General features: G+C 48.3%; 4 protein-coding genes and 1 pseudogene across 4 annotated transcripts; 3 read left to right on the forward strand and 2 right to left on the reverse strand.

Annotated features, from left to right (window-relative positions):
- The first annotated feature begins 7203 nt into the window (after window positions 1-7203).
- Window positions 7204-9072, forward strand: LOC117843011 (F-box protein At5g49610). Its single transcript, XM_034723561.2, has 2 exons — window positions 7204-7502; window positions 7584-9072. The coding sequence occupies exons 1-2, from the start codon at window positions 7434-7436 to the stop codon at window positions 8757-8759; spliced, it is 1245 nt and encodes a 414-aa protein (XP_034579452.1). The 5' UTR covers window positions 7204-7433; the 3' UTR covers window positions 8760-9072.
- Window positions 9073-11146: 2074 nt separating this feature from the next.
- Window positions 11147-12053, forward strand: LOC117845935 (F-box protein At5g65850). The gene is made up of 2 exons (XM_072291765.1): window positions 11147-11648; window positions 11725-12053. Exons 1-2 carry the CDS (start codon window positions 11147-11149, stop codon window positions 12051-12053), a joined length of 831 nt encoding a protein of 276 aa, XP_072147866.1.
- A 3339-nt stretch (window positions 12054-15392) lies between these two features.
- On the reverse strand, window positions 15393-17718 carry LOC117843388 (uncharacterized; annotated as a pseudogene).
- On the forward strand, window positions 17651-19554 carry LOC117842585 (F-box protein At5g07610). The gene is made up of 2 exons (XM_034723065.2): window positions 17651-17748; window positions 17848-19554. Exon 2 carries the CDS (start codon window positions 17852-17854, stop codon window positions 19073-19075), a length of 1224 nt encoding a protein of 407 aa, XP_034578956.1. The 5' UTR covers window positions 17651-17748; window positions 17848-17851; the 3' UTR covers window positions 19076-19554.
- A 4010-nt stretch (window positions 19555-23564) lies between these two features.
- On the reverse strand, window positions 23565-26025 carry LOC117845475 (protein NUCLEAR FUSION DEFECTIVE 4). The gene has a single exon (XM_034726523.2). It carries the CDS (start codon window positions 25939-25941, stop codon window positions 24007-24009), a length of 1935 nt encoding a protein of 644 aa, XP_034582414.1. The 5' UTR covers window positions 25942-26025; the 3' UTR covers window positions 23565-24006.
- Between the last annotated feature and the right edge of the window lie 216 nt (window positions 26026-26241).

Raw genomic sequence — 26241 nt, forward strand, 5'->3', positions numbered from 1 at the left:
ATTGTCAAGTACTACTACTAGCTGAATGGTGAAATTTGTGGTTTCAGATATTTGCTTCAAAAATAAATGAGAAGAGTTAAAGCAAAGGCGGTCAATGGATCTAGGTTCCATGTCCATTAGGCAAACCGGCTCAGATCTGATAGTCTGTTATAGATTTTTTTTCTTTTTTTGCTTTTGCCGGTTGAATTCCTTTCTGCACTCGAATGCTAAAACTGTGGGTACTACTGACAGGTAAACTGCTGACATAGCCTGTAGATAAAGAACTGTAGAAAATTGCTAGGGATTTACCAGCTGGTTCCCTATCTACTGGCTGAAACGTACGGTACGTGCTCTAGCTGAATCGGAAGATATGCTAGCCGTTATGGCCTACGGCTACATAGGCCCTCACCCCTCACTCAAATCCCTTGGCTACAAGATATGCTAGAGGAGTTGCTAAAGCTTGGTTGACTACCATGTGGTCACTATATATGCATCCAGATTGCAATCTGATTTTCTTTGTCCAGCACACTAGGATACCCAAATGATATCATATGATATTGACCGTCAGGAGGTCCACGCTCTCCAATCCTTTTGAGATAACTTTGGGCCAATTACTCCATTTAATTATATTACTCTTACTCCTTATGTTCCATACTTGTCGGAGCTACTTCTCGGAGTCATTGGTGCTCACAAAGAAGCCGCAGTGGAAGTTCTTTAGGAATCTGGAGTTCTATATCTTGAAGTCTCCAAATATATATGTGTGTGTGCGCGCGCGTGTCATCTTCGTCTCAAGTTCCCAACAAAACATGAAATGTGATGATGCTCCTGTATCTCTCTATTGATCTCTATTGAACTTTGTTTTACTGTAAGGTAGTATTGTTGGCATCCTATGAATTGCTCCATCGCTTGGTTTTTCTTCTACTTATTTTGTATGGCCGCGTGTTTCATGGTAACTTAGGCACCTTAGATTTAAATTTGTAAGTGTCATGGTTCTACATCTAGACATATTTATTGTTTCTTATGTCCCCTGTTCTTGGAGTGACCGGCATTCACAAATATACATTGAATGTTCATGCTTCAAGTATTGTCAGAACTTAGTTAATCTAGTAAAGTTGTGTAAAGTTCTTCATGTGTGCTTAGATGTATTCTTCTCATGATGTTTTATCTAATTAATACTGCCAGACAGTTGAGACTTCCATGTATGGTTAGCTTCATATATGCTTGTTATGTTGATGAGTGCAGTTGGTCAAATTGCTGAACTTATGATTTTCAGTGTTCAAGTTATACGTGTCGAATATCTGTTTTGTTTCAGGAATTATAATAATCTTAAATGTGCTGCCTTCCTTTTTAGTTACTACCAGAATCCAGAATTGCCTTGGCGGCCGAAAACCACCAGGAAATATACCAAAACCACCAAGGAAATGATCCCTGGCAGCCGGCTGCCAAGCAAAATCCGCCAAAATAGAGCCAAGGAAATTAGACTTTCTTGACAGCTAGCTGCCAAGTATGAATTCCTTGGTAGTTTAGCTACCAAGGAAACTAGGACAAGATAAAAATCTCCAAAGTGCCAATAAAATATCCCAACCGCCAAGCAAACATCCTTTCTTGGTAGCCGGCAACCGCCAAGAAAGATTTGGGTCATGCAGACGCACCAAAAAATGGCTGGCCCAACTTTTTTTTTAGAAGGCTGGCCCAAGTTTTCTATTCTAAGTAACTAATTAAGACTCACTTTGTGAAGTAAACTTGCAAATAAAATTATCTTATGTACTCGAATACATTTTAACATATAATAGACTAAGTATGTTTAGTTATGTAGGAGTTTAAAAAATTTAAACTCATTTACTATTTTCTACGGTGTAAATAAATTTATGTGTGTTATCGAACGTAATTCCAAATTGAACTATTTGTACCTCGAATATGATTAAAAAGTTGCATCAAAATTGATTTTAGGCTCATATGTTCTATTATAGTCCATGCCCCAGAGATAGATGAAAAATACAACTATTTGCTAGGAATAATTCAACCTTCTATCTCAAAATTGCTACATAATAATTATAATAATACTTAATTTTGGTCAGAGAATTCTAATAATTGACATGGCAATATATATTGGGTCCATAAGATTATTATAAAAAAAATTCAAATGGCTTTAGTGAAGTGAGAATGTACATTGTTCACAAATGGGTACATCTCTCACAAAGTTTCATATAACTCAACATAAACATTGCAATTTGTACACCTCATGACATTTTTGAACTCTTATGCACCTTAATTTTGGACATAACCTTATGTTTACCTCAATATTAGAAATTATGAAGTTACATTACCAATTGTTTTGGAAAAAAAACCATTTCTATTCCCTACTTGGTGGAAGAAAACAAGTCATATGAAAAGAGATCCAATAAATAACAATTGACATACAAACTTACGAAATTAAATAAAAAGGCATGATTTTAGAAAAAAAATAGAAAAAAGAACCATCAAATTTAGAGTTCTGATGAGGAAGAAATACAAATTACAAGTTTTAACTATGGATTAAAAAGAGCAAGATGAACTATTTATGTGTTCTTCATCTCATCCAGCTAAAATTGTGAAATTTACTTGGCGGCTCAGCAAAACAGCTAAGGAAATGCACACTTTCCTTGGCAGCTCAACTAAACAGTCGAGAAAATGCACACTTTTCTTGGCACTAGCAGCTCAACTAAACAGCTAAGTAAATGCACACTTTCCTTGGCAGTTTTGTAAAAATGCCAAGAAAAGTGTGCATTTCCTTGGCTGCTTTTAAAGACCGCCATAAAATTACATTTTCTTGGCTGTTGACGTGCACTGCCAAGAAAAGTACTATATACCTTTGTGGCTTCAATTCGGCTGCCAAGGAAATTGCTAGCCGCCTAGTTTGGTGTAGTGAGTGGCCTCACTAGTGACTAATTCCTTTGTTTCCTCGGTCTTGTGACAGTTGATTTATGCCGAGCTAATTAAAAAAATGTATGTAGTACTATATGTTGCGAATAATGCATGTGAAGACAAGGTTTAAACTGAAGGCTTACATTCAAAAACTGCCAAGTTATTTTTTTTAAGAATAAGAGGACATGTTTTGCTATTCATGGAGCTTTTTGTATCAACATTGCAGAGCTGCATGAGATGACTATTACTTGTTTTTTGCTAGTATTACATTGGACATGTCCAATGGAAACCCTCCAGAGGCACTGGTGCATATAGTGGAATCTTAAGGAGTGACAGTAATGTGAAGGGAGGTAGGCGGAGGTCGAAATTGACATGGGAGGAGACAATTGAAGAAGACTTGAAAGGATGGAATATATTCAAAGATTTATCCTTGAATAGGACTATTTAGACAACAGCTATTCATGTGCATGAACCTTGATAAGTGGTTCCTCTTAGGTTTCAACTTTCAACTCTAGTCTACCCAACTTTCTTTGGATTGAAAGGCTTTAATTTGATGTTGATTTTTTTATTACATCAATTATTAGATACTTTGGTCGGTTCCAAATTAAAATGAAAATGAGTGTAAAGCTCAAGCTTGTGATACAGATGGAAACAATGCTCAAGCCAACTGCTCCAGAGCCTCTGACACAAATGCAATAATTCTAAATTTTGAGCTACTACATTCAGTCGCTGCACCCCTATGTCTGGTTATTTGATTGATTCCTATCCACCTGAACTCCTGACCCATAAAAACCAAACCTTCCTCACTCCATATTTTCCTTCATTGTCTTTAGTTTTGTCTATTGCGCACATACATCTTAGTGCTCTAGTTATTCAAGCTTTAGTGTCTGACGACAACATATCATCAGTATCTCATCTTTTGTTTTCTACTCTTTTCACGGTGCAATCATGAAACATGATTATATATATAGCACATGTGTCCCTAAGTCCTGTATATGTCATATAATATTACAAGTTTAAGTTATGTTTGGGCAAGTGGGGGCAATTTTTGGATAGCATGTTTTCTTTGGCAACTATTGGAGATCTAGACTTTTCTTATGAATTATGTCCAAATCTAGTCTAAATGGATTCTTGATCTTTTAAATTGCAACTTAACTAAGGAAATGATGTAGAAATCTTATTACCCAAGATCAAACTAGTGTACCTTATGCATTTGCAAATACTAATTTGGTCGTCAGATTATTCGCATACGACAATAGTGGTGCATCTTTTTACTGTTCCATGGCGTGGATTGGTGTGAGTTAACAATGGTTATGTGATGATATTGATGTGATTTGGTGGGGACCAAAGTTGTGTAGTGTGATTGTATGTGGTTGTAATTTATCAGCAGAAAGTGCTAACCAGTAGTTAATTGAATAAGCGTAGTCCTAGAATAAGGCTTTTTTTAGATGACCGGGGTTGAAATAAATATACTTTCTCCACAGGTGCATAATGTGTCTCATCTGTTGTCAGTTTCATGACCAATCGAATTCGCAAGTGCTTGTTAATCTGCTATTATTGTTTGTGGCTGAATATAATTCTAGATTGATGCATGCGTTTTCAAGTGCTATTGATGTCTATATGTGCTATTGCTGTCATCCAAAACTGATCAATTAGCCCCTCTGCTCCGGTGAAGTAACTTTGGGCCAAGCATTGTGAATTCTTTCCCTTCTGTCAGACAAATATATATTGGACCACCGTGGACCCCAAAAACTAACATCATATGGCATGATTAGGACACAAACTGTTGAAGTATCACTCTGTATGTCCCCTAGAATTCTCTGAGTTGTCATCGCTCGTCAATAAGCACTGAAATCTCTACACTCAATGGGACATTCAACAGCAATCAGTAGACCTTCCAAGTTTGGAGTAGCTAGCAACTTGGGTAATGATTTATCTAGTTGACATGCTTGTAGTCCAATGTGCTGCAAACTAGTTCAGTCATGAAAATGTAAAGTCATCTTTATTTAGAGCCAGTTATCTCAATGAATGCAGTTGCCCAACTTTTGATGACCTGCGTTTATGCATGTCAGTTGCGACTTTTGTGTTTGCAGAATTCTCTTTTCATATATATAATGTATTCCTCTTCACTAGTGTAACTAGTAAGTAATTAGTATATGTGAATCCTTTTTTTTGTTTCTGCAGTCATGTGATTCGTACAAGTCAATTACTTGACATATCTAGTTTCCGTTCCAAGTTGTCATGTAGACAGTTGAAAAACAATAGCTAGAATCTTGTAATATGAGACTTCAATTTGCAGAGAGCATATTATGCTTTCTCCTTTAGATAAAGCAGTACAAGATAGGTGACAAGTAGGTAAAAAGTGTATAAACTTCCAAAAGAAAGATTGAAAAGGGTCCCATAATAACTTTCATGTGTTGTTATGATGATACCATAGGCTGAATGTTGAATAATGAATCCATCCCATGTTATAAATACACTTATGGTCTATGCATCCTCGAGAAGATAGAATCGGTTGCTCATCTCTTTCTTCGCTGCAATTTCGCCAAAGCTTGTTGGGCTTCCATGCATTGGAGTCTCAGTTATCATCATAAGACCACTTCTAAACATTTATAGACAGATCAAGAACAAACTTCTAGTGCCCTTTTTCATGGGGATTATCAAAATGATTGGGTTTTTAATAATAGGGATCCATCGGTGGAAGCTTGCAAAAGAAAGTCGATTTACGACTCTCTTTAGTCCTTTACAGAGCCAAACCCAACTTGATCCCTCTTAGACCTACTCGAGGCCCCTAGTTTTTTCAATACGGGCTCTTCTAATTTTCTGGGGCTATGTTTTTTACCATCAACTATAGCAACAGCCCCTACTCCTCAGCCTCTACTGTTGATTTGACTTGTAGACCCCACTTGTGCGTGTCTTTTCTTTTTTTCCCAAATCCCCCTTCCTCTATCTTTCCTCTATCTTCTTTCTGCTCTCTCTCGCATTCTCCCTCCGGCATGCGATTGATGAGCTCGGGGTGGCGCTTGTGGGGTGGTGGCCTGCGCGTGGGGCGAGCGGCGTTTGGGGCGCACGGGCCGGCTGACGGGCTGCGTGCGAGGTGCAAGGCTAGACGGCCGTGCAATGGACAACACCATGCGATGAGCGGCGCTGGCAGCTGGGTAGCAAATGGAGGTTGCCAAACTTCGTGCGGGCGGAATCGATCCGCTGGCAAGCAAATTGGATGGGGGTGGTGAATGATCTGCCGACATGGAGGTTGGAGGGGGCTGGCTAGAGGCCATCATGGAGACCGCAGAGTGTGGCGGTGCACGGGGGAGAAGCCAGCGAGGGAGAGCAAGATGATGCGTGCCAATCAAAATAGAATAAACGACCGAGTAGGGGCCTTCCCGACCACCTGTTGGAGATAGGGCTAGGAGGCTGGATTTGGGTTCCTCCCTACTCTAGGTACCCGAGCAGGGGGCGGATTTGTGTTTTTTTTGCCATCAATCCCTACTTTAGTATTTTTGAGTAGGGGCTTGAGGGGTCTTGCAGAAGTTGTTCTTGTTTGCAATATTGCCTCCTTAGCTCCTCCTCACCTTCCTCTAAAACTGGATGTTTTTTGTTTTGTTGTAAACTCTTGTATGCTTTTTCTTTTTATAATGTGCATTCATTAGGGATTTGCCCTTCCTATTCATTTTTTAAAAAACTACATCTTATAAACTACACTTTATGCTACTCTTAATTGTAAAATGACGTGCTCTTTTAAAAATTCTCATCAACTCTCCTGCCTATTCGAGTAAAAACAAATTAAACCTCATTACCAAGGGCATGCGTGTTCAAGTAAAAACAAATTAAACCTCATTACCAAGAGCATATTTGGTTTGGTGTCAACGCCAGCCCCACCAATCTTTTGACCGTTGGATCATGTTTGGATCAATGCCCACGGTTGGCACGCCAACACCCTACACCCCGCTATGCAGTGTTTTTCGCACCTACACACAGGCGAATCGCAGGTGGGTGAATTTCTCACCAATGAATTTGCTCGACGATGGATTGGAAAGGCTGGTGCAGGCAAAATCCAAAGAAGACCTAAGTTTCCGCATATTTGGAATTAATATATTTCCTTCTATGTGTAAATATAGTTAGAAATTAAACATAATATATTTATTTAACATCACCTGTGGCTGTCAAATCTGCAACACAACACCTTAAGCCGATGTTATTTGTTCACTATAAACCCCTTGCCGGAGAACATTAATAAGCAAAATGCTCTTCCAAAAATGTACATTTGCAGAACGCACCCTGAAGTTCAGATCCCTCCAAAATGTGCCCAGCCTTCTGCCTCTCCAGCATCCTCACTCCCTCACTCCACTGCCCGATGTCCAGTCTCCCCAATCTTGCAATGCGCAGGAGGTGCTAGGGTTTAGGAACCCGATCCCCGGCACCGGCGCACCAGGTGAATCCCCCGCGGCGCTCGGGAGCCGCCGCTCTTCTCGTCGCCGCTCCGGTGAGGTGTTCCCGCGGCCATCTCCAGAGTCCAGTTCTCTCCCCTGCAAGCGCGCAACACGGATCGGATGGAGCAAGGGACCCACCCACCAGCCGCCGTGGCCGCCGCCGCCGATCTCGACCGTCTCCGTCGGCCGGTACGCTCTCTCCGCCTCCCAACTCGCTGTAATTTATTATGATCTCCGATGCCCATCCCCTCACCTCCTCCGATTTGGCAGCGTGCGGCGCCTCCCTCCTCTCCTACCAGCGGCGTGGGCGGCTCCGAGGGGAGCGCGGTAGGCGGCCTTGGCTTCCCCGAAGACCCCCTCACGGAGATACTCTCGCGCCTCCCCGCCAAGCCCCTCTTCCGATTCAAGTGCGTCTCCAAGGCCTGGTTCGCCCTCGTCGCCGACTGCCTGAGGAAGCTCCCCCAAACATTACAAGGTTTCTTCTATGGGGAGCATTTCGTTGACCTGCTGGGGAGATCCATGCCTCCTGTCGACCCTAACTTCACCTTTCTCACGAAGCTGCCCGAAATTGAGAAGATCTCTCTGATGCGTTCCTGCAATGGGCTTGTACTCTTACGGCACACTCCGTTTCTGGACCCAAATGACACAAAAGCACTGGGATATATCGTGTGCAACCCCGCCACCAAGGAGTGGGTGGATGTTCCTAACTCGGGCTGGACCCTGCAACCCCTCCACGAAGAGTATTACAATACTGAAGATGCGCACACCATCACCTATTTGTTTTTCGACCCGGCTGTCTCCTTGCAATTTAAGTTGTTCCAGTTCTGCCAAGACTTTAGCATGAACGTGTTACAGGTGAACACATACTCGTCTGAAAGTGGGGTATGGAGTGGCAGGGCAGTTGAATGTTGGTCGCATGAAGCCATGAGATCCCGCATAGGCAGTGCATTGGTCAATGGTATGCTGCATTGGACCATCTTCTGCCGTTCTGCGCAACAGAATGCCTTAGTTGCGGTTGATGGGGAAGGGGAGAAATGTAGGATTATCCACTGGCCCAATGAGGAGCGCGGTTTGCTTGTTTTTCTTGGCCAATCTCAAGGGCTCCTGCATTGCATGAGTGGACGTATGGACGACTTTAACAAGTTCACTGAACTGTCGATTTGGGTTCTTGAGGACTATGATGCAGAAAAATGGATCCTGAAGCACAGTGTGAGTTGTTTGCATCTGTTTGGAGAACCAAGTTGCTGTGTCCATAACTACCATATTGCCATTCATCCAGATCACAACCTGGTCTTCTTTGTCCAGCGTTTGAACAAGAAACTCATATCATATGACCTGGATAGTAAGGAACTGAGTGTTCTCTGTACTCTTGAACACAACTGTGCTTTTATTACCCCATATGTTCCCTATTTCGTGGAGTCATCGGTGCTCGTTAAGAAGAGCTGAAGTTTGTTGCTTGTGGTATATTCCTCCGGATGTGCAACAGCATTTATCTTCCAATTATGGAGTGGCTAGCAGCCTAGCAACTTGGATATAGATACTACAATTAGATGCAATATTGGATAAATCCGTTACAATAAGGTGATACATTTTGCTGATGCTTGGATACACTCCTAATGCTTTTGGTCTATTTAATGCTGCAAGCAAGCAATTGAGATTTGAGACTTAGAGACATGCTAATTTATGTATCCAGTTCCAAGTCGCATAACTTATAATATTTGGCATCAAGTTATAAGATTGAAATGCTACCCTTTGTGTCTCCAGAATGGTAATCCTATATGCTGGGTTCCTTTTTCTTGGCCTAAATGAGTGATTATTCATTCTGATATTTTGTTTCCTCAGTAATGCATATGCTTATTAATTTTGTTTCCTCAGTACTGCTTATGTTTATTTATGCTGGATGAGTATATGTATCTTCCATGTGTTGCAAACAGTGCATGTGCTGGGAAATATTTAATCCGAAATATCAACACTCAAACAGTGTTGAGGATTATATCAGAGACTCAAATATCAAGATCATCATCACTCAAATACATTTGATGCTATTCTTGCAGTTAAACTGTAAAAAAACGACAAATTAAACCTCTTTTAAGGCAATGCCAAGCTTATACCTTAGAATTTAAAAAGATCTATAAATATCTGCTGATTTTTTAATGTTTTCAGTTATATCTGGAGCAATTAACTCTCCTTTCTGTTTTTAAAACAGATGTCTATTTGACCAGTAGTAATGTGCTAGCCTATCTGACCTGTGGCAATTTTTCAGCACCAGCCTGTTTGAGGTTGGATCTTAATAAGCAGTATAGCCTATTGCCCTGTTTTCATATTAAGCCATCCTTACTACTGGTTTAATGTTTACTTTTACTGTTGAGCTTATATTTGCTGATGTGGATGATTTGGCAGCCACCTACTTATTCAGGATCAGCCTAGTGTTTTCCACAAGTTGGTTATGCACATGCGGGTTCCACGCATACGCATAATTGCTTCTGACATTTTGTTTGGTGGATTTTGTAGCAAAGCTATCTTTTAATCTCATTCTGAAATATGCATTAGTCTCACAATAGAAGTGCTGATTCCAAGTTTGGCAGTATAACTTTGAATTGGAGCTATGATATTGTGTCAGCTACAGTGCAGACATATCCCTGGCACGTCAAAATCACAATGCATCAGCTCACTTCTCGGGCTGATGCAATGTGATTTTGGTCAAACTTGAGATGATTTGTATAAATCATCTCACCTTTGAGCATTACATAATACAAATCACCTCACTTTTGAGCATTACATATTCCAGAAGGACCTAGCGGGGAGTCAAAACATCTCAAGTTTGATCAAATTTATACAATAAAGTACTAACATTCATGATACCAAATAGGTACCATTAGTTTCTTCATTAAATATATTTTCATAGTATATCTATTCGGTGCTATAAACTTTTGTATTCTTCTCTATAATTTTGGTCAAATATAAAATAGTTTGACTCTTCAAGAAAAGTTGGAATGACTTATAATTTGGAACGGAGTGAGTACCCAACTACTCATTGTTTTGAAATGTCCAATGTGAAATACTAGCAGAGCCAGAGTAGCAGTCTCGTTGGTCTCTTTACTCAGATTCGTAAGAAGGTACTCCCTAGGCCCTACAGTCTGTTTCGTATTGGTAACTCCCTAGTCCCTACAGTCTGTTTCGTATTAGGATTTGAAAAACATCTGCAAAGAGTATACTTTTGCTATCTATTTCTCTTACAATGTATCGTCAATGGCTACAAAATAATATCAGGTTAAAAAATTTGAAATATTAATCTGTTCATAAAACTTTTTCACTGTATAATTGGACTCTGATTGTTCATCGTTTGTCAAAACTTACCATTTTTTATGTTCTCAAAGTCATAATACGCCGTAAAAATATAAAGGAAACAGAGAGGCAATGAATTCTACACAAGAAACCCCTGGTAATCCTAAACAAGGTCTGAGAGCCTAAAGTGGTACAGAACGCTGAGGTTGTATGGCAATAATCAACTGGCTCATATATTTTGAAAATTCGTTCAAGTCGTATGATAATTTGAATTTTGAAAGCTGCCGCAAACTTCTTGTTTTAGGCCTCGCTCGCTTGGGTAAATGGGCCGTCCATAATTCAGATAGGATTGCTTCTCACGGCTCACGGGTACCCACCACCGGCCGCCGCCAGCGGCCGGCTCCCAACGCTGCCGCCGTCCCGAACCTTTCCGGTAGCGGGTACGCTCCCTCTGCCTCCCCTCTCGTCGTATTTCTTCTCCTCGCACTCATCGCTGCGGCTGCGCCCTCACTTCTCGGGCTCTCGCTTTGCAGCTCTGTTCCGGCGGCATGGAGCGCCCCGATCCCAAGAAGAGCGCGGCGTCGGCGGCCGGCTTCCCCGACGACGTCCTCCTGGAGATTCTCTCGCGCCTCCCCGTCAAGCCCCTCCGCAGATCCCAGTGCGTCTCGAAAGGCTGGCGCGACCTCCTCGCCGACCCTCTCCACCGCAAGAAGCTGCCCCAAACTCTGGAATGCTTGTTCTACGGCCGCGGCGATTTCTACACCTGTGGAGACGACTTCGGAGGCCTAGGGTATGGGCATTTCATCAACCTGTTGGGGACACCCGCGACGCCAATCGTCGATCCTTCCTTCCCTTTACTGAAAGATCAGCTGCCCGGCGTTATTTCCACCATCAGCCTCGTGGGATCATGCAATGGCCATGGCCTCCTCCTGTTTGAACACGAGGTGGAACCTGACATGATGGGGCATATCGTGTGCAACCCTGCCACTGGGCAATTGGTGACTGCTCCTGTCGACTCGACTCAGGCGGAACCGTATGAGGAGAGTAGTGGTACCTATTTGATTTTCGATCCGGCCATCTCCTCCCACTTTCCACTTGGTCAAGTTCTGTGGGAAATCTTGTCTAGAGGTGCACATCTACTCGTCGGAAACCGGGGCATGGAGTTGTAGGGTATGTGACTGGGGTGAATTTTACATAGCTGGCTTGGCCGGTGCCTTTGTTAATGGCATGCCATACTTTATCTTCAAGGATGCAAAGGATCTGATGATAGTCCAGGATGTGATGGTCGCGGTGGACGTGGAAGGGAACAAACGGAAGATCATCCCTGTACCACTTCAGGTGGGCGCGGAGAATTACTATCGAGTTTCAGATTATGTCGGTCAATCCCAAGGGCGCCTGCATTACATCTACCACATTGAAGATACATATCATGCTGAACATGCATGCCCCCTCTGAACTGTCTAGTAATATTAATACAACTGGTGTTGATGATAAACAAGGGGTCATCTATGGGCTGTTGTTAATTTGGGTTCTTGAGGACTATGATACACAACGATGGGTCCTGAAGCACACTATAAGCTTGTTAAAGCTTTTTGGGAAGAAAGTGAGTTTCCAAATGGACTCAGACTACAGCGTGGTCACCATCCATCCAGATCGCAACTTGGTTTTCTTTGTTCAGCACTGGAACCAAAAGCTGATATCGTATGACATGGATAGTAGGGAAGTGTGTGATATCTGCACTCTTCCACATGGCTATGAGAGCATCACTCCCTATGTTCCCTACTTCTCAGAGTTAGCATCGCTTGAAAATAAGCACTGAAATTGTTGCTCATGCGCTACTCATTTGGATGTTCAACAAGAATCAGATCTTCCATGTTGTAGTAGCTAGCAAATTGGGCAGATTTAGAAGAATTAGGTGATACATTTTGCTGGTGCTTGGACTTGTCATGGTTGTGTTCCAATTAACACTGCAAGCCAGTTTAGCATGCATATGTAAGCTAGCTTTACATCTAGTTATCTAAATGAATGCAGATGCACAGCTCATGGTGATCTGAGTTCATGTTATATCTGTCAAATGCTACCTTTTGTGTTGCCAGAAATATAATCTCCTTATAAACGGGTTCTTTTCCTTGGCTTCACCAATGAGTGATTACTATCTGTGAAAATATTCTGTTTCCTGACTCCTGTACATGTTTATTTATGCTGAAAGACTACATCGTCCCAGACGTTTTCAGCGACTCATGGTATCTGAAAGTTCATAGTTGAAAGCTCTGCTGCATTAACCTCAAAAGGTGTCCAGATGATGCTATTACATAATGTATCTAGTTCCCAGACAAAATTTGTCATGTATGCTGCTGAATAATAATGTCATCTGAAAGTTCATAATAGAAAACTCAGCTGAGCTTAAAAGCTGTCTAGTTGATGCTAATTACATGATATATCTAGTTCTCAGACCAAATTTTGTCATGATATATCTAGAACCTTGTAATCAGAGACTTCGGACATACTATAGAATATTGCTTCCTTGTGGAGCATTTTGTTTCCTATTGAGCATTTCAGCAAATGCATCATCTTCCAGAGCTTGATACATATTGAGAAAGTTTATATATAGAATAGTATCAATTATCGTGGTGGACTAGCATTCTTCAAATTAAAACTATGTTTCAGTTTCTCGCAGTCATGAGTCTTTGGGTCCATGTGTGGTGCAGCCACTAGGAACATAATATATACTGTTTTTCCTTGAAAACTGCGTCACTGCTGTTCAATTTGGACAAGAGGTTACCCAAATATCAGTTCATCATGGCTAATTCTGTTCTTTTATAGATTCGTCATGATCATGATCGAACAACTCTCTTTCATTTTTATATTTCTGCTTGGTTGAGCTATATGCAGGTTTGACGCAGACAATTGGAACTATAAGTTTTTTGTTTTGAAAGTAGTAGTCTGTGTTTATGTTCCAGTTTGGCTTGTGAGCAAGGAGCAGTGATTTCAGCTTTCTGATCACACTCTTGGAATTGATAAATACTAGAATTTTTATGGTTTGGAATCAGCACATAAGGTTGCACTTGCCCATATAATGAAAAACTGAAGAACATGTGTCTTCAACTTCAATAGACATGGAACTCAAACCTTCAGCTAAAAGCCTGGGAAATGTGATTGACTACATTGTCATCAACTTCATCCAGGTTATCATAATGCAAATCCTGTATTGACAGCTTGACGCATCAGATTTAGTTCACTACAGTCTATGGCCTTACTGAAGTGGGTGTTAGGGAACAGCCAGCACAGTATTTTTTTTTTACATGCAGCCATCTATATTGCCGCTGCTAATGTGAAATGAATGCCATTCCTATCTTCTTGGGTGAGGCATGAGGCAGACAGAGAGGTCACAAGACATTAAAAGAAATTACCCTTCTTTTCGTTTAAACTCATAACAATGGATATTTTTTTATTTTCATATTCAAGAGTAACACCGGTAGAATCACTTCTACTACTTCATTCTTATCTTGTGTTTCATGACCCATTCCGCTGTTTTGTGTACATGGTCTCTCTCTTATATGCTATTGTTGTGTTTCTGGCGGTTGGCAGGCTGGGAGCAACTAATTTGCAGATTATTGGGCACGCTCAGAACACTTTTTTTCCAGCAAAAACTCATTGTAAACTTAACAACACATTTTGCTATTGATGAGATCATGAGACAGCCGCCACATCTAAAGAACAGGTCCCGCGTTGTCTCCCGAGGGGCGGCTTGGGGGCGACACCCGCGCCCGCCCAAACCACCACCACCGGCGGTGCTCCTTGGCCGCCGCCGCCTGCCTTCTCCTCATCCCTCCCCTTCCTCTCCTTCTCCCTCTCTTCCTGTTTCTTCCTTCTAGATCTCGATCTGCGGCTTCAATGGTGCGAGGGCATGGTAGCGCAGCAGCGTGCAGCCTGGGCAGCCGTTGCCTTTGGTGCGCGCCCCTAGCCTGCCCCGGCGTGGCGGCAGACGGACTTGGGTGGCCGGCCCCGACGCGGTGGCGGGCCGCCACGAGTGACCTGCCTGGCGGCGCGCTGCGACGGTGCAATGCGGTTTGGGGCGGCTGCTGCCGTCGGCGCATGGCCCTGGCCTGCCCCGGCGTGGCGGCAGGCGGCCTTGGTTCCAACCCGACCGGCCAGAGTTGCGGCTTGGGGCGGCTCGGCCAGAGTTGCGGCTTGGGGCGGCTGCTGCCGTCGGCGCATGGCCCTAGCCTGCCCCGGCGTGGCAGCAGGCGGCCTTGGTTCCAATCCGACCGGTCAGAGTTGTATGTTGTGATGAGTTGAGCTATGTGACACGTTGTGCGTGGGTTGATGTCCCAATCCAACGTGCGTGGGTTGATTCCCAATCCAACCCGCCGGTGTATACTTATGACATCTCAAGCTGGCATCAACTTGTTTTTGCACGCTACTGTCAAGCTGCCACTCAGGACAAATGGCTCGTTCCATCAGGCATCCGTTGATTATTCGATTAAATTGAGCTTTCTGCTTTCCTGTTTGCATATTGCAGAATTTATGTTTGCAGTTTGTTTCGGCGGCATCGGATTCGATTCAATGCAATGTTTTGGCACTATATGTTGTAGATCACCTGATGAAGCAAACCAAAACGTCAATGAGATTGGACACCACCTCTCGTGCTGCGCACACGAGATAATCGGTAGCACATCTGAACGAACACAAAACTTGAAGCATTGAACATCTAGAGGAGATGGTAAGATTAAGGGCAGCAGAGCTGACAGATTGTTCCAGAAGTGAAAATTAAACCGAAGCAGTCTGATTCACACTTCAGTTTAGAGAACCACAATGTGTCATCAGTTTTGGTGGAGTTGACAATCATCGTATAACACTAACAAAAGTAAAGATTGACAGTAGAAAGTAAACCTGAAACATAGTCTCCAGGGTCATTATCATAACCAACTAGAGAAGAACAACATAAGGTCCCATAACTGGCCATGGTGGCTTACATTTTCACAGATTAAACTACCCAACAGAATACTAAACATTTCGAAGCATTGACCCTGCCAGATGCCATCGACAGCAGAATCAACTTGATGCCCTGGTGCTAACTGCTAATGTACTTCGGCTCGCTCCCAATAGTGATTAGTGTGCCTCTGCTGGCAACGGCAATATGCTGCTAGCACAATCTGAAAGTAACATGCATATATACAAAGTCAAAATTATTTCATAGCTCAACTTTTAAAGATGAAGTAGTGGAGGGTGCCAGTTGTGTAGTAATCAAAAGCTACTAAAATAATGTACGAGAAAAGGGGGTGTTAATCATTAGCTTAGGAAGTTATGATTCCTTAGTGCAATTCCGAAGAGCGTCAGCTTCAGAATACCCATCAGAGTTACAAGAAAATGGTATATCAGCAACTTCTGGTTTGTTAAATAAGATAAAGGACTGCTACTTGCTGGCACATCCTGCTGTTTTCAAAGACGGTGTCTAACAATTCAAACATAACAAGTGTGACCTTCCAATAATGTCAAACATTCAGTTTGCTCTAGGCTCTAGCATTGACCAACATTTTCATGGATATTATCAGTAGGCAACTATTATTTACATTCCACTGTAGATATCTACAAATCAGACTACGCAAATGTATAGAAGCTGTAGAGTGCATACATCTAAATAAAGCGCTAGCACGATACCTGGAGTGTAGAAGCTCGTGAAGGGGAAGATGGCAAAGTATTCCCCCCGCTCACCTACCTTCCATTTGCGGCCTGACTTGAGCTCTATTGTGAAGACACCATCATCTGTGGACACAAAGGTGGTACCGAAGCCTTCTGCAGAAGCAACCACTTCTACATAATTCCTAAAGTGCGTCAGTGTCTGCAGCTCAATGTCCCTACATCGTACCCATCCTGCAACTACATCTGGACCAGCATTCCACGACCACAGGCAAATCCTTGAACATAGAACATCAGCGAACCCCAGCGAGTCATCCTCCATTGGCATGAGGGCAACGCCCTCAGGGATATCGTGCGCCTCCGGAGGGGGAATGATGGATGAGCAATTCTTGCCCAAGCTGTACCTCAGAATTGTGTCCCATGGGGCAAGTATGAAGTAGATATCATCTCCAATAAGAGCGCTAGGCTTACGGGTGGTATAGCAACCGGGACCTTGATCATCAGATGCATTCCAAGCATCACCCTCGGATGAGTACAAGTGTGACCTCACGATCCTTACCTTACTGGTGCTCACCAAGACAACGAAGAACGGGCCACCACGGCAGTGGAGGTGGTCGCAGCCGCGCACGGCACAGAGCACTGCCGCAGTGAAGCTCCAATAATGGGGGATTGGGGGCTGCGGCAGCCCCTGACGTTTGCCGGTAGCGGGGTCCCAGACGACAAGGTTAACGCTCTGGCCGGGGATCTCAAAGAGGACGCGGCCGTGGCGGCAGTCGAGGATGCGCCAGCCGTCGCAATCATCGAGCGCCCGCTGGGGGAATGGGGAGCGTGTTACGGTGGGGACGAAGCGGGGCACGGTGCCCAAGCCGCCGATGGTGTAGTGTTCGTGGAGGAAGCCGAGCAGGGGCGGCGCCCGGTGGAAGGCGCGGTAGCGGCGCCCGAAGGCGGGGTCGGCGAGGAGGCGGCGCCAGGCCTTGCAGACGAGGGAGGCGCGCGGGGTCGTCCGGCGGGACGCGGAGGAGGATCTCCCCGACGAGATCGGCCATCAGGTCCGGCGGCGGGCACGGCGGCGCCATGCGCGCTAGTGGGCGGCGGAGCTAAGCGAGGGTTTGGGTGGGGAACCGGGGAACGGCGAGGGGGAGAAATGAGTCAAATGACGGAGCCGGAGAGGAAAGCCAAGGAGTGGTTGGGTTTGGTCTGGCAATTGCCGGCCCGGTGCGTATCGTGCTGGGCCGGGCTGGCACGAGCTGCGAGCTAGAGGAGCCCACCAGGCACGACGGGCCTCTCATCGTGCCAAGGCCCCGTTAGTGGTCAGGTGGGCTTGCCTTTATGTGGGCTAGTGAGTGCTGTTGGGCTGATGTTGTTGGTGGGCTATTGCTGTTACAGTTTGCGGAGATGCATTTAGTAGGCCTGAAAACAACCGAGCCTTTTCGGCTCTCGGGTAGGAGGGTGAGATTGGAAAACACTGCCGCACCAAGATTCCGGCGATCCCCACCGTCTCCGGCGGCAGGTAAGGTTCCCCTCCCCCCCGCCCCAAAAAAAATCTTGCGGTGCGCGCGTGTTCATCGCCTCATGGCTGACACCCGTCTGTTTCCCTCTCCGTTCGCAGCGGCATGGAGCGCCCGAAGAAGAGCGGCGCGGTGGCTGGCCTCCCCGACGACCCCCTCGTGGAGGTCCTCTCCCGCGTCCCCGCCAAGGATCTCCACCGATCCAAATGCGTCTCCAAAGGCTGGCGTGACCTCATCGCCGACCCCCTCCACCGCAAGAAGCTCCCCCGAACCCTACAAGGGTTTTTCCACGCCTGGGATTTCATCAATCTGCTCGGGGGATCCCGGCCTCCCGTCGACCCTTCCTTCGCCTTCCTAAAGAAGCTGCCCGGCATCGGCAACATCTGTCTCAGGGATTCCTGCAATGGCCTCCTCCTCTTTAGGCACTTCACCAGTGGCACGATCAGCTACGTTGTGTGCAACCCCGCGACAGAGCAATGGGCGGCCGTGCCCAGCGAGCACACTCCGGCGGACTATCATATGCGAGTGAGAAACACCTATTTGGTATTCGATCCGGCTGTCTCCTCCCATTTCCAGTTGGTCACCATCTGTGCAGAGGAGGGGAGCCTGGCAACAGTGCACATCTACTCCTCAAAAACAGGGGTGTGGAAGCACAGCCAGACTGACTGGGCTGAAGAAGAAAAGCAGCTAGGGCTTTGGAAAGGGCCGAATCCTCAGATCAATGGCAGGGTCCGTGGTGCTCCCTTTTTTAATGGCCTGCTGTATGTTATGTTGAATAATTATCAGATTGCTAAGGTGGATGTGGAAGGGAAGACACGAGGGATCATCCCGGCGCCATCTTCGATGAATAGTCTAGGTGCTTACTACGGTCCACCTTTCATTGGTCAATCCCAAGGGCACCTATATTGCATCCATGAACCACCCAGTCAGGTTTATACAAGAGATTCCAATGATGGTCGTGATCTACTGTCAATCTGGGTTCTTGACTATGATACACAAAAATGGGCACTTAAGCACAGGGTGAGCCGTACTCATCTGTTTGGGAGCAGATTTTACACAAGCGATTGTGACTACAATGTGGTTGCCATTCATCCAGACAGCAATATGGTATTCATTTTTCTGAACTGGAAACGGCAGCTGATATCATATAGCTTGGATAGCAAGGAAGTGCATGCTCTTGGCACACTTGAACAAGACCCTGGATGGTTTGTTCCGTATGTTCCCTGCTTCTTGGATTTCTTATCAGTGGTAGAGCATGAAGAGAAACTAAAGGGGCCTGGCGAGCAAAGCGCAGAGGATGTCGCGAGGGTAGGTGGTGGTGGCCAGTGATAGCTCAGGGTGGAGAGCACAGAGGCCGGCAAAGAGAATCCTGTGGCAGCTACTGAGCTCATGTGGTCGTTCTAGCATCCACAAGCTTTTGTATTTGCTTAAGAAATGGGCTATCTGCTAGTGCACTTATCTACCAGGTTCTTCACTACTTCACTAGTTTTGTTTGGGAAATGGGCACCTCGGCCCCTTTCGACCACAACTATGCTTCATCACCGCTTCTTATCTAATTAATATTTAATACTGCAAGTCAGTTGGGCTCCTTCAAGAAAAACACTGAAAGCTGGCAGCTAGCCAATAGAGCGTTGAGACATACATGTAAGCTAGCTTTACATGTACCAGTTGTCCCAATGGATGCAGTCCTCCCAAGTTGTCCGACTTAGATGTTTTGCATTCAAATAATATGTTTCAAATGTACCTCTGGTGTTCCCAGAACTGCAATTATCTTTGATGACGAGATCTTTTTGGTTTCCTTTCATGTTGCTAGCGAGTATGTATATATTTCTTTTCCTTCTTTCTGGTATATATGTTTATTTATTCTTAAGTAATAATTGTAGCTTCCACCTTCAAATTAGTTTGCCAACAATGCTTGGTGTTGATTGTTGAATGCTCAAAACTGGAAAATATGGAGGATAGATGAGGATTGAGTCGAGTTGATCTGATCTGTGGTGTACCCGCATCTATCTGTTTTTGTCCTCGTCTCTCACTCTCTCTTCTAGGATCGATCCTCAGTATGCCGTGATAAATTTATGCGATTTGCGTCTACCTTTTGAGAAGGTTGAATATTTGAATCTAGTTTTTCTCTTTTAATTGTGTGTTTGCTGGATGAGAGATGAGTTCATCACCGGAGCCGTTCTGAAGGTGTTGTCGTCATCTGGAACTCCAGTGATTGGAATAGAATTCTCCACACTGCTTATCCTGACTCACTTTACTGGATAAATTACTGCTTATCCTGACTCACTTTACACTGTAGCTGTGTGATGCTGTTTACCATTTCTATGAACATCTGCACAACTGCACTTTTCAGTTTAGCATGTCTTAGTTGCCTTCCCTTTTTCAAGAGTTAGCCTTCTTTTCAGTGTGATTCTGGTACCCTGCATATCTGATTATGTGTTCACCTTGAATCCAAAATATTGACTTGGCAGTCATTTTCTTTTGAAGCATTAGCTGACCGCGCCAGTATTAAGTGTGTGGACCCCGGCAGCAAGAACCGAAGGATAGTAACTGAACATTCTGTGTAACGCATGCAGCCTGCAACGTGATTCCGCCATTCTGGATTGTGATGGTTTCCAAGCCGAGCTGTTTGTTCCTGCACCTTTGCTTCCTGAAACTGTGCCCGTATCGAGGTCATCACAGTTTCAGAAGTACCTTTGCTGTTGTTCCTGCACCTTTTGATTGTATCTCGGCTCGGCATAAAAGACAAAACCTTTGCGCCACCCCCCCCCCCCCCCCCCCCCCCCCCCCCCCCCCCCCTTTTCTGCAGCTGAGAAAGGTGCTTTTAGCTGGAGGCGTTGCTGTTTTCTTTGCAGGAAGGAATTGGCGTGAAACCATTACCGTGTTCATCAGTGGAGCAGGTACGTTCTGAAGTTGTTACCAATCAGTGATTGGAGATTCGGAGTAGAACTGATGGTTGGGCACACAAGATTTCTGCTTCGTGAAGTGGATAGAGCACTGCTTGTATACTCTGTCCCAGCTTACTACTGCAGCTCTGTAATCCTGCTGAGTACTCACAACTGGCTACCTTGCAGAGTCTCCGTTTTCTGGCCGCCGTTAGTTTTTCTTTTTCTTTTTCGGAGAGCCGTGTGTATTCAGCTCGGCTTGGATTTAAAATTGTGACCTGACGATCATTTCATTTGCTAATGCAGTCAATTTCATCATACAGGTTCAGAAAAAATAGTGGTATGAATCCCGGCTGAAAGGTTGCATGTGTCCCTCCCTGGTCGTGGGCCGCCATGGCTGTTTATTTAGAAATAAAACCTGCAGTGCAGAGCTGCGGACGGCAGGCAGGCTAATCCTGTTGGATCCGTTTCGAAAAATTCTGCTACTGGATTTGATCCGATTCCGCGTTGAGGAAGGAGGAGGATTCGGTTTGTGGCCATCGACTAACAGCAGGCAGAGGAGCCTGTCGGGGTGCAGGTGCAGATGCGCGCGCGGTTTGGGGACCAGGCTTGTTCGATCTCGATCCGATGCACATGGCGCGTATTCAAAGCCCCGCTGGTACGGCGGATGGGGACGTGCCCGCGAGTTGGTTCTAGCCTTCCTTCTAGGTCGCCTACCCTGCCGCCCCTGCGTCCGAAGCTGTAGCGATCCTCGCCGCCGCGGCGAGCTGGCCATCGTGGTGGTGCCCCTGTCCTCGACCCAAGCTCGATGCCCATCCACATCTGGAGCACATCACGCAGACGTGCAACAAGATATGCATTCGTAGGTTGTAGACTTGTAGTACGCACGCACGTTATCCTTGTAGGGTGTAGCCGGAAAATAAAAACTACAAGTTGGATGGAGGGCATCCTCGGTGGTGGCGAGATCTGGAGCAGGCAGGCAGGCCAATAATGCAGCCGCGTCGCACGGCGGCGGGTGCGTGCATTGACTCGAGCCGACGACGACGGCGACGGCCAAGCCCTCTTGTTGCACCGGGAAGAGGCCCCGGCGTCCGCCGCACGGGCGCTGGCACAGTGCGCGCGTACTACGCGACAAGCCACCCGGGCTTGTCAGCGATCGCTACCGGACGCGGCCCAGTGCCTGCACGCAAAGCGTTGCGCGGCGGCATCCGCGTCCCCATCTGCATTTCCTGCATTGCACTGGATCGCTAGGGATTGGACCTGGACAGACGGTGAAAAGGGAGGACACACAGAACGGCGGTGAGCCGTGAGAATGCACGGCACGGGCGAATTTTTAAGACATGCGTAGCGCGTTTTCATTAAAAAGAAGAGAATTACAAAAGAGATCTCAAAGCGTAGAGGTATAAGAACCACCACCATCTGTGACCAACAACAGAAGCAAAACAATACTAAAAGGAAACCACAATACCACCACCACACTAAACGCGACCTAAGACGACTGAAACCTGCAGGAGATAAGAACATCATGAACTCACGCACATCACCGATAGCCTAACAACCCGGAGCCAGCGGAGGTAGAGCGAGAATGTCATGCAAGACGATGCCTTCAAGGGGGGAAGCGCCGCCAACGCCACCATCGTCTGCCTACCCATGAAGAAGCAGACCAAGTCTTCACCTGGCAAAACCAAATGGATTTGGTGGCCGCAACAACGCCCCCAACGAGGTGAGCTACATTAAGGAATGCAACCGTTGTCGGCACCGGTAAATACCGGGTAAAGCTTTCGCTAAGGCCCCCAAAACCAACTCCACGCATCCGACCGCCAAGGCCTGGATGAGAGGCAAATCGATGGGATGGTAGCAAGCAATCCACGGTGACGATGATGGGAAACATCTGCAGGTTAACGACCGCCATCTCAACAACAACCATCGGCAGAAGAGCGAGCGACCCACTGCGATAGGGCGGGAGGCTCCGGCGGCAAGTGGGTCATCCACGGGCCATCCATGAAGAGCGACCGGAGCACGCCCAGGCTGAGGTGGGGTGAAAGGAGGGGGAAAGGAAGGGAAGGGAAGGGTAGGGGAAGGGGTTAGGATCGCGCGTGGCAAGTAGGAGCCCAAGCCGGCGAAGAGCGACCAATGACCCTAGTGCGGGGCGAGGGGATGTCTTCCACCGACGAGCACACCGTGCAGGTTGATCATGCCCACAAGCCCCACTGCACCAGATCCAGGAGCGGAGCATGACCCCACCAAGGGTGCCGCCTCCACGCCCGCGTGCGGCCGCCCAGCGACCCCCACGACCTCCACCAGCGGCGACCCTAGCGACCATCCAGCGACGCGCCCAAGAAAAGGCCGAGCCTTGCAGAGGTGGCCGCGACGGTGTATGGGTTCCCGAACCCGCAGCACGCCGCGCATGCGTCCCACAGCCCGCTGCCGGCCCAGGCATGGCGGCGGAGGAGGAGCAGGCAGTTCCCGTGCCCGCGAGCTACCCCACGACAGCAGCGGAGGGGGAGAGGGAGGTGGAGGCAAGGCCCCGCCGGAATCCGACCGTCGAGCGTCGCCCGTCAAAGCCTCGGCTCCGATGGCGGCGGAGGGAAGGAGCAGGGATGGCAGACCTGGCCACGACCACATGAGCTGCCGCACCCCCCGCGTCCTCCTCGTGCCGCGGTGGTGGTGCTGAAATAGCCTGCGCGGGGCCGATGGCGTGGTGGAGGGGGGAGCGATGCTTTGAGCCCTGACGATAGCGGCGGCGGCCACAAGATCTAGGGTTAGAGGTAGGATTCGGAAGAGACAGAGTTGGCTCAGTCGCCACCATCCTCGGTGCTTGCCGGACTTCCGACTCGCGGCTCCGACGACGGCGGAGGCAGGGAGCGGTGGAGGCGGGCCTAGCGGCGGGGAGGTGCGACGGCTGCCCGAGTGGCTCGAGGCGGCACGGGTGATTGGGTGGTGAAACAAACAGGGATGTATATGTATATGTACATGTATGGCCGGATGGCCCCCACTTGTCATCGTTCTTATAAAAGGCTGCTCAGCATCAGCCGTAAGATTTCAACGGCTTCTGTAAAGCACAGCATACTCGTGAAGTGTGGACGGACGGAGATTTCAACGGCTTCTGTAAAGCACAGCATACTCGTGAAGTGTGGACGGACGGAGATTTCAACGGCTTCTGTAAAGCACAGCATACTCGTGTAGTGTGGACGGACGGAGTGACCAACTGCCTCACACGCCCGCTCCGGCGGGTCCTACTGCTGCCCTCCACGTCAGCAGTCTTAGCCGTAGAAAGCGGAGCCCAAACAGTCAAACACCCACCAGTGTCACCTTTGACCGAGTCAAGCATCCGAGCTGGCATCCCGCTACTTGCTCTTGCTCCCGCAGTCCCGCTCACCCTTTCCTGCTGTTGACCGCTCCTGCCTCGCGCTCCTCTTCCTCCTCCGCCGCAGCTTCCACCCGCCGCCGCGGCTGCCCGACCGGCAGGCGCCCGTCGACCTGTCCCCGCCCCTCCCCGCCGCCGGCGGCCTCCTCACGAAACCTCGCGTAGATGTCCCCCTTGTAGAACCCCCAGGTCCGCCACACCAGCACCAGCGACACCGCCGCGCCGACCACCGTCGCCGCCGTGATGATCAGGAACGACCTCTTGAAGCACTCCACCCCGAGGCACACCCTCTCGTGCTTCGTCCCCCCCGCGCCGACGCCAACGACGTTCCCCTGCCGCGCGGCCTCGGCGTCGTAGAGCCGCCCCGCGACGCGCACGTTGAGGATGTAGGACCCCACGGGGCTCGCCATGCCGCCGAAGTTGTAGAGCGTGGAGTAGTACTTGAGCCCGAAGATCTCGGAGATGGCGGCGAACACCAGCGGCCACTGCGCGCCGAAGCAGAACCCGATGATCACGGAGGCGGCGTAGAGGGACTGGGGGACGCCGAAGGCGATCAGGAGGTGGCCGGCGCAGGCGAGGAGGAGGACGAGCGTGAGGAGGAGGGGGCGCGGGAAGCGGTAGCGGGCGAGGACGGCCTCCGAGGCGTACCCGGCGGTCACGCGGCCGGCGTAGTTCCAGATGCTGATCAGGGAGACGAAGGTGTTGATGCTCTTGGATGGGTAGCCCAGGGATTGGCCGATCTGGCCCATGTTGTCGATCGCCGTCAGCGTCCCGCCCACGCCGCAGATGGAGGCCACGAAGAGGACCAGCATGTCCACGCTCACCAGGGCTTGGAGGATCGTGTAGTCCTCGCCGCGCGCCGGCGGCCGGAACATGGTCCTCACACACCCGCCGAACCTTCCCAAACAAGATGAGGAGGTCGACGTCGGCGGCGCCGGCTGCTGCTGCTCTGTTTTCTTGGTGTCCGTTGACATCTGAATGTTGTCGTTGGCGGCGCCGGCGACGGTAATGGTGGGCGGCGGGCCGGCGGCGAGGAGGGCGGCGTCGAGCTGCCTCTCGCGGAAGATCTTGTACTCCTGCTTGACGACGACGCCGAGGGGCATGAGGAGGAGGATGAGCAGCGGCGTGGCGGCGAGGCCGTAGGCCTCGCGGGAGAAGGGGACCTGCTTCTGCACGACGATCATGACGAGGAGGAAGGACGCGAGCGCGATGGAGAGGTAGAGGAAGCAGAAGAAGGGGTCCGGGCTCGTCTCCTGCCCGCCGCGGCGGCGCGGGTACGGCATGTACCGGATGGTGTGCACGAACACGACGGACACCGCCGCGGGCAGCCACGCGATGAGGAGGATCAGCGACTCGGCGTCGTCGCCGCCGTAGAAGGCGAGGTACAGCTGCGTGTACACGGCGCCGCTGAGGCCGACGAACCCCTTCAGGATCCCGAGCACCACGCCGCGGCTCTCCGGGAAGTTCTTGACGCAGGTGACGAGCGCCCCCGTGTTGGCGAACGACTGCGAGTTGGCGCCGATGAAGAAGTAGAGGCAGACGAGCCACACGGGCGGGCGCGCCGTGCGGCCGGACACGGCGAGGTAGACCATGAGGTAGCCGGAGAGGTTCATGGTGGCGCCCATGGCGAGCACGACCCAGGGCGGGGTGACCTCGTTGATGAGCCCCGAGAAGACGCCCAGGTTGGCGCCCAGGTCCTTGAAGAAGGAGACGGTGTTGAGCGTGTGCTGGTCGTACTCCAGCGACGACTTGAGCGTGCCGGAGTAGGACCCGAAGATGTAGGTCGCGCCGGACGCCGCCATGATGAGCAGGCTCGCGAACACCGTGAACCACCGGCCCACCAGCACCTGCCGCGCGAACCCGCGCGTCAGGATCACGCGCAGGGGGTTCCCCGACGGCGCCGCCGCCGGCGGCGAGCTGCCGGCGCCCGCGTCGAACACCATGGCGCGCGCGCGGGGGCGGAGCGGGCCGGGTTTGGTTGGTGTCCGTTGGGTGAGGTTGGGGGGGGGAGGGGAGAGTTATGAGGTCGTTTAGGCAGCAGATGCTGCTGCATTTAACGAGCTGGTCTGATGGGGGAGGAAAAGGAGTGTGGAGTGACAGAGTTGAGGGCGTCCTCTGTTCTGTCGCTTTCACACGCGTTGCTGTCGTGGAGGTTGAGACGAGCTGGCTAATTGAGGGTTTGGATCTTCAGAGACGAGCTGGGGGCAAGTGTGTAGGACTGTAATTACGCTGGGAGCCAAGGG

Source organism: Setaria viridis, chromosome 2 (genome assembly GCF_005286985.2).
Source record: "Setaria viridis chromosome 2, Setaria_viridis_v4.0, whole genome shotgun sequence".
In the NCBI taxonomy this organism is placed as follows: domain Eukaryota; kingdom Viridiplantae; phylum Streptophyta; class Magnoliopsida; order Poales; family Poaceae; genus Setaria; species Setaria viridis.

Bases quoted from the DNA above. Each gene is read 5' to 3' on its own strand.
- LOC117843011 (XM_034723561.2), top strand. From the start codon at position 7,434: ATGGAGCAAGGGACCCACCCACCAGCCGCCGTGGCCGCCGCCGCCGAT. The intron at 7,503-7,583 runs GTACGCTCTCTC...CCGATTTGGCAG, and splicing joins TCGACCGTCTCCGTCGGCCG to CGTGCGGCGCCTCCCTCCTC.
- LOC117845935 (XM_072291765.1), top strand. From the start codon at position 11,147: ATGGAGCGCCCCGATCCCAAGAAGAGCGCGGCGTCGGCGGCCGGCTTC. The intron at 11,649-11,724 runs GTACCTATTTGA...AATCTTGTCTAG, and splicing joins ACCGTATGAGGAGAGTAGTG to AGGTGCACATCTACTCGTCG.
- LOC117842585 (XM_034723065.2), top strand. From the start codon at position 17,852: ATGGAGCGCCCGAAGAAGAGCGGCGCGGTGGCTGGCCTCCCCGACGAC.
- LOC117845475 (XM_034726523.2), bottom strand. From the start codon at position 25,941: ATGGTGTTCGACGCGGGCGCCGGCAGCTCGCCGCCGGCGGCGGCGCCG.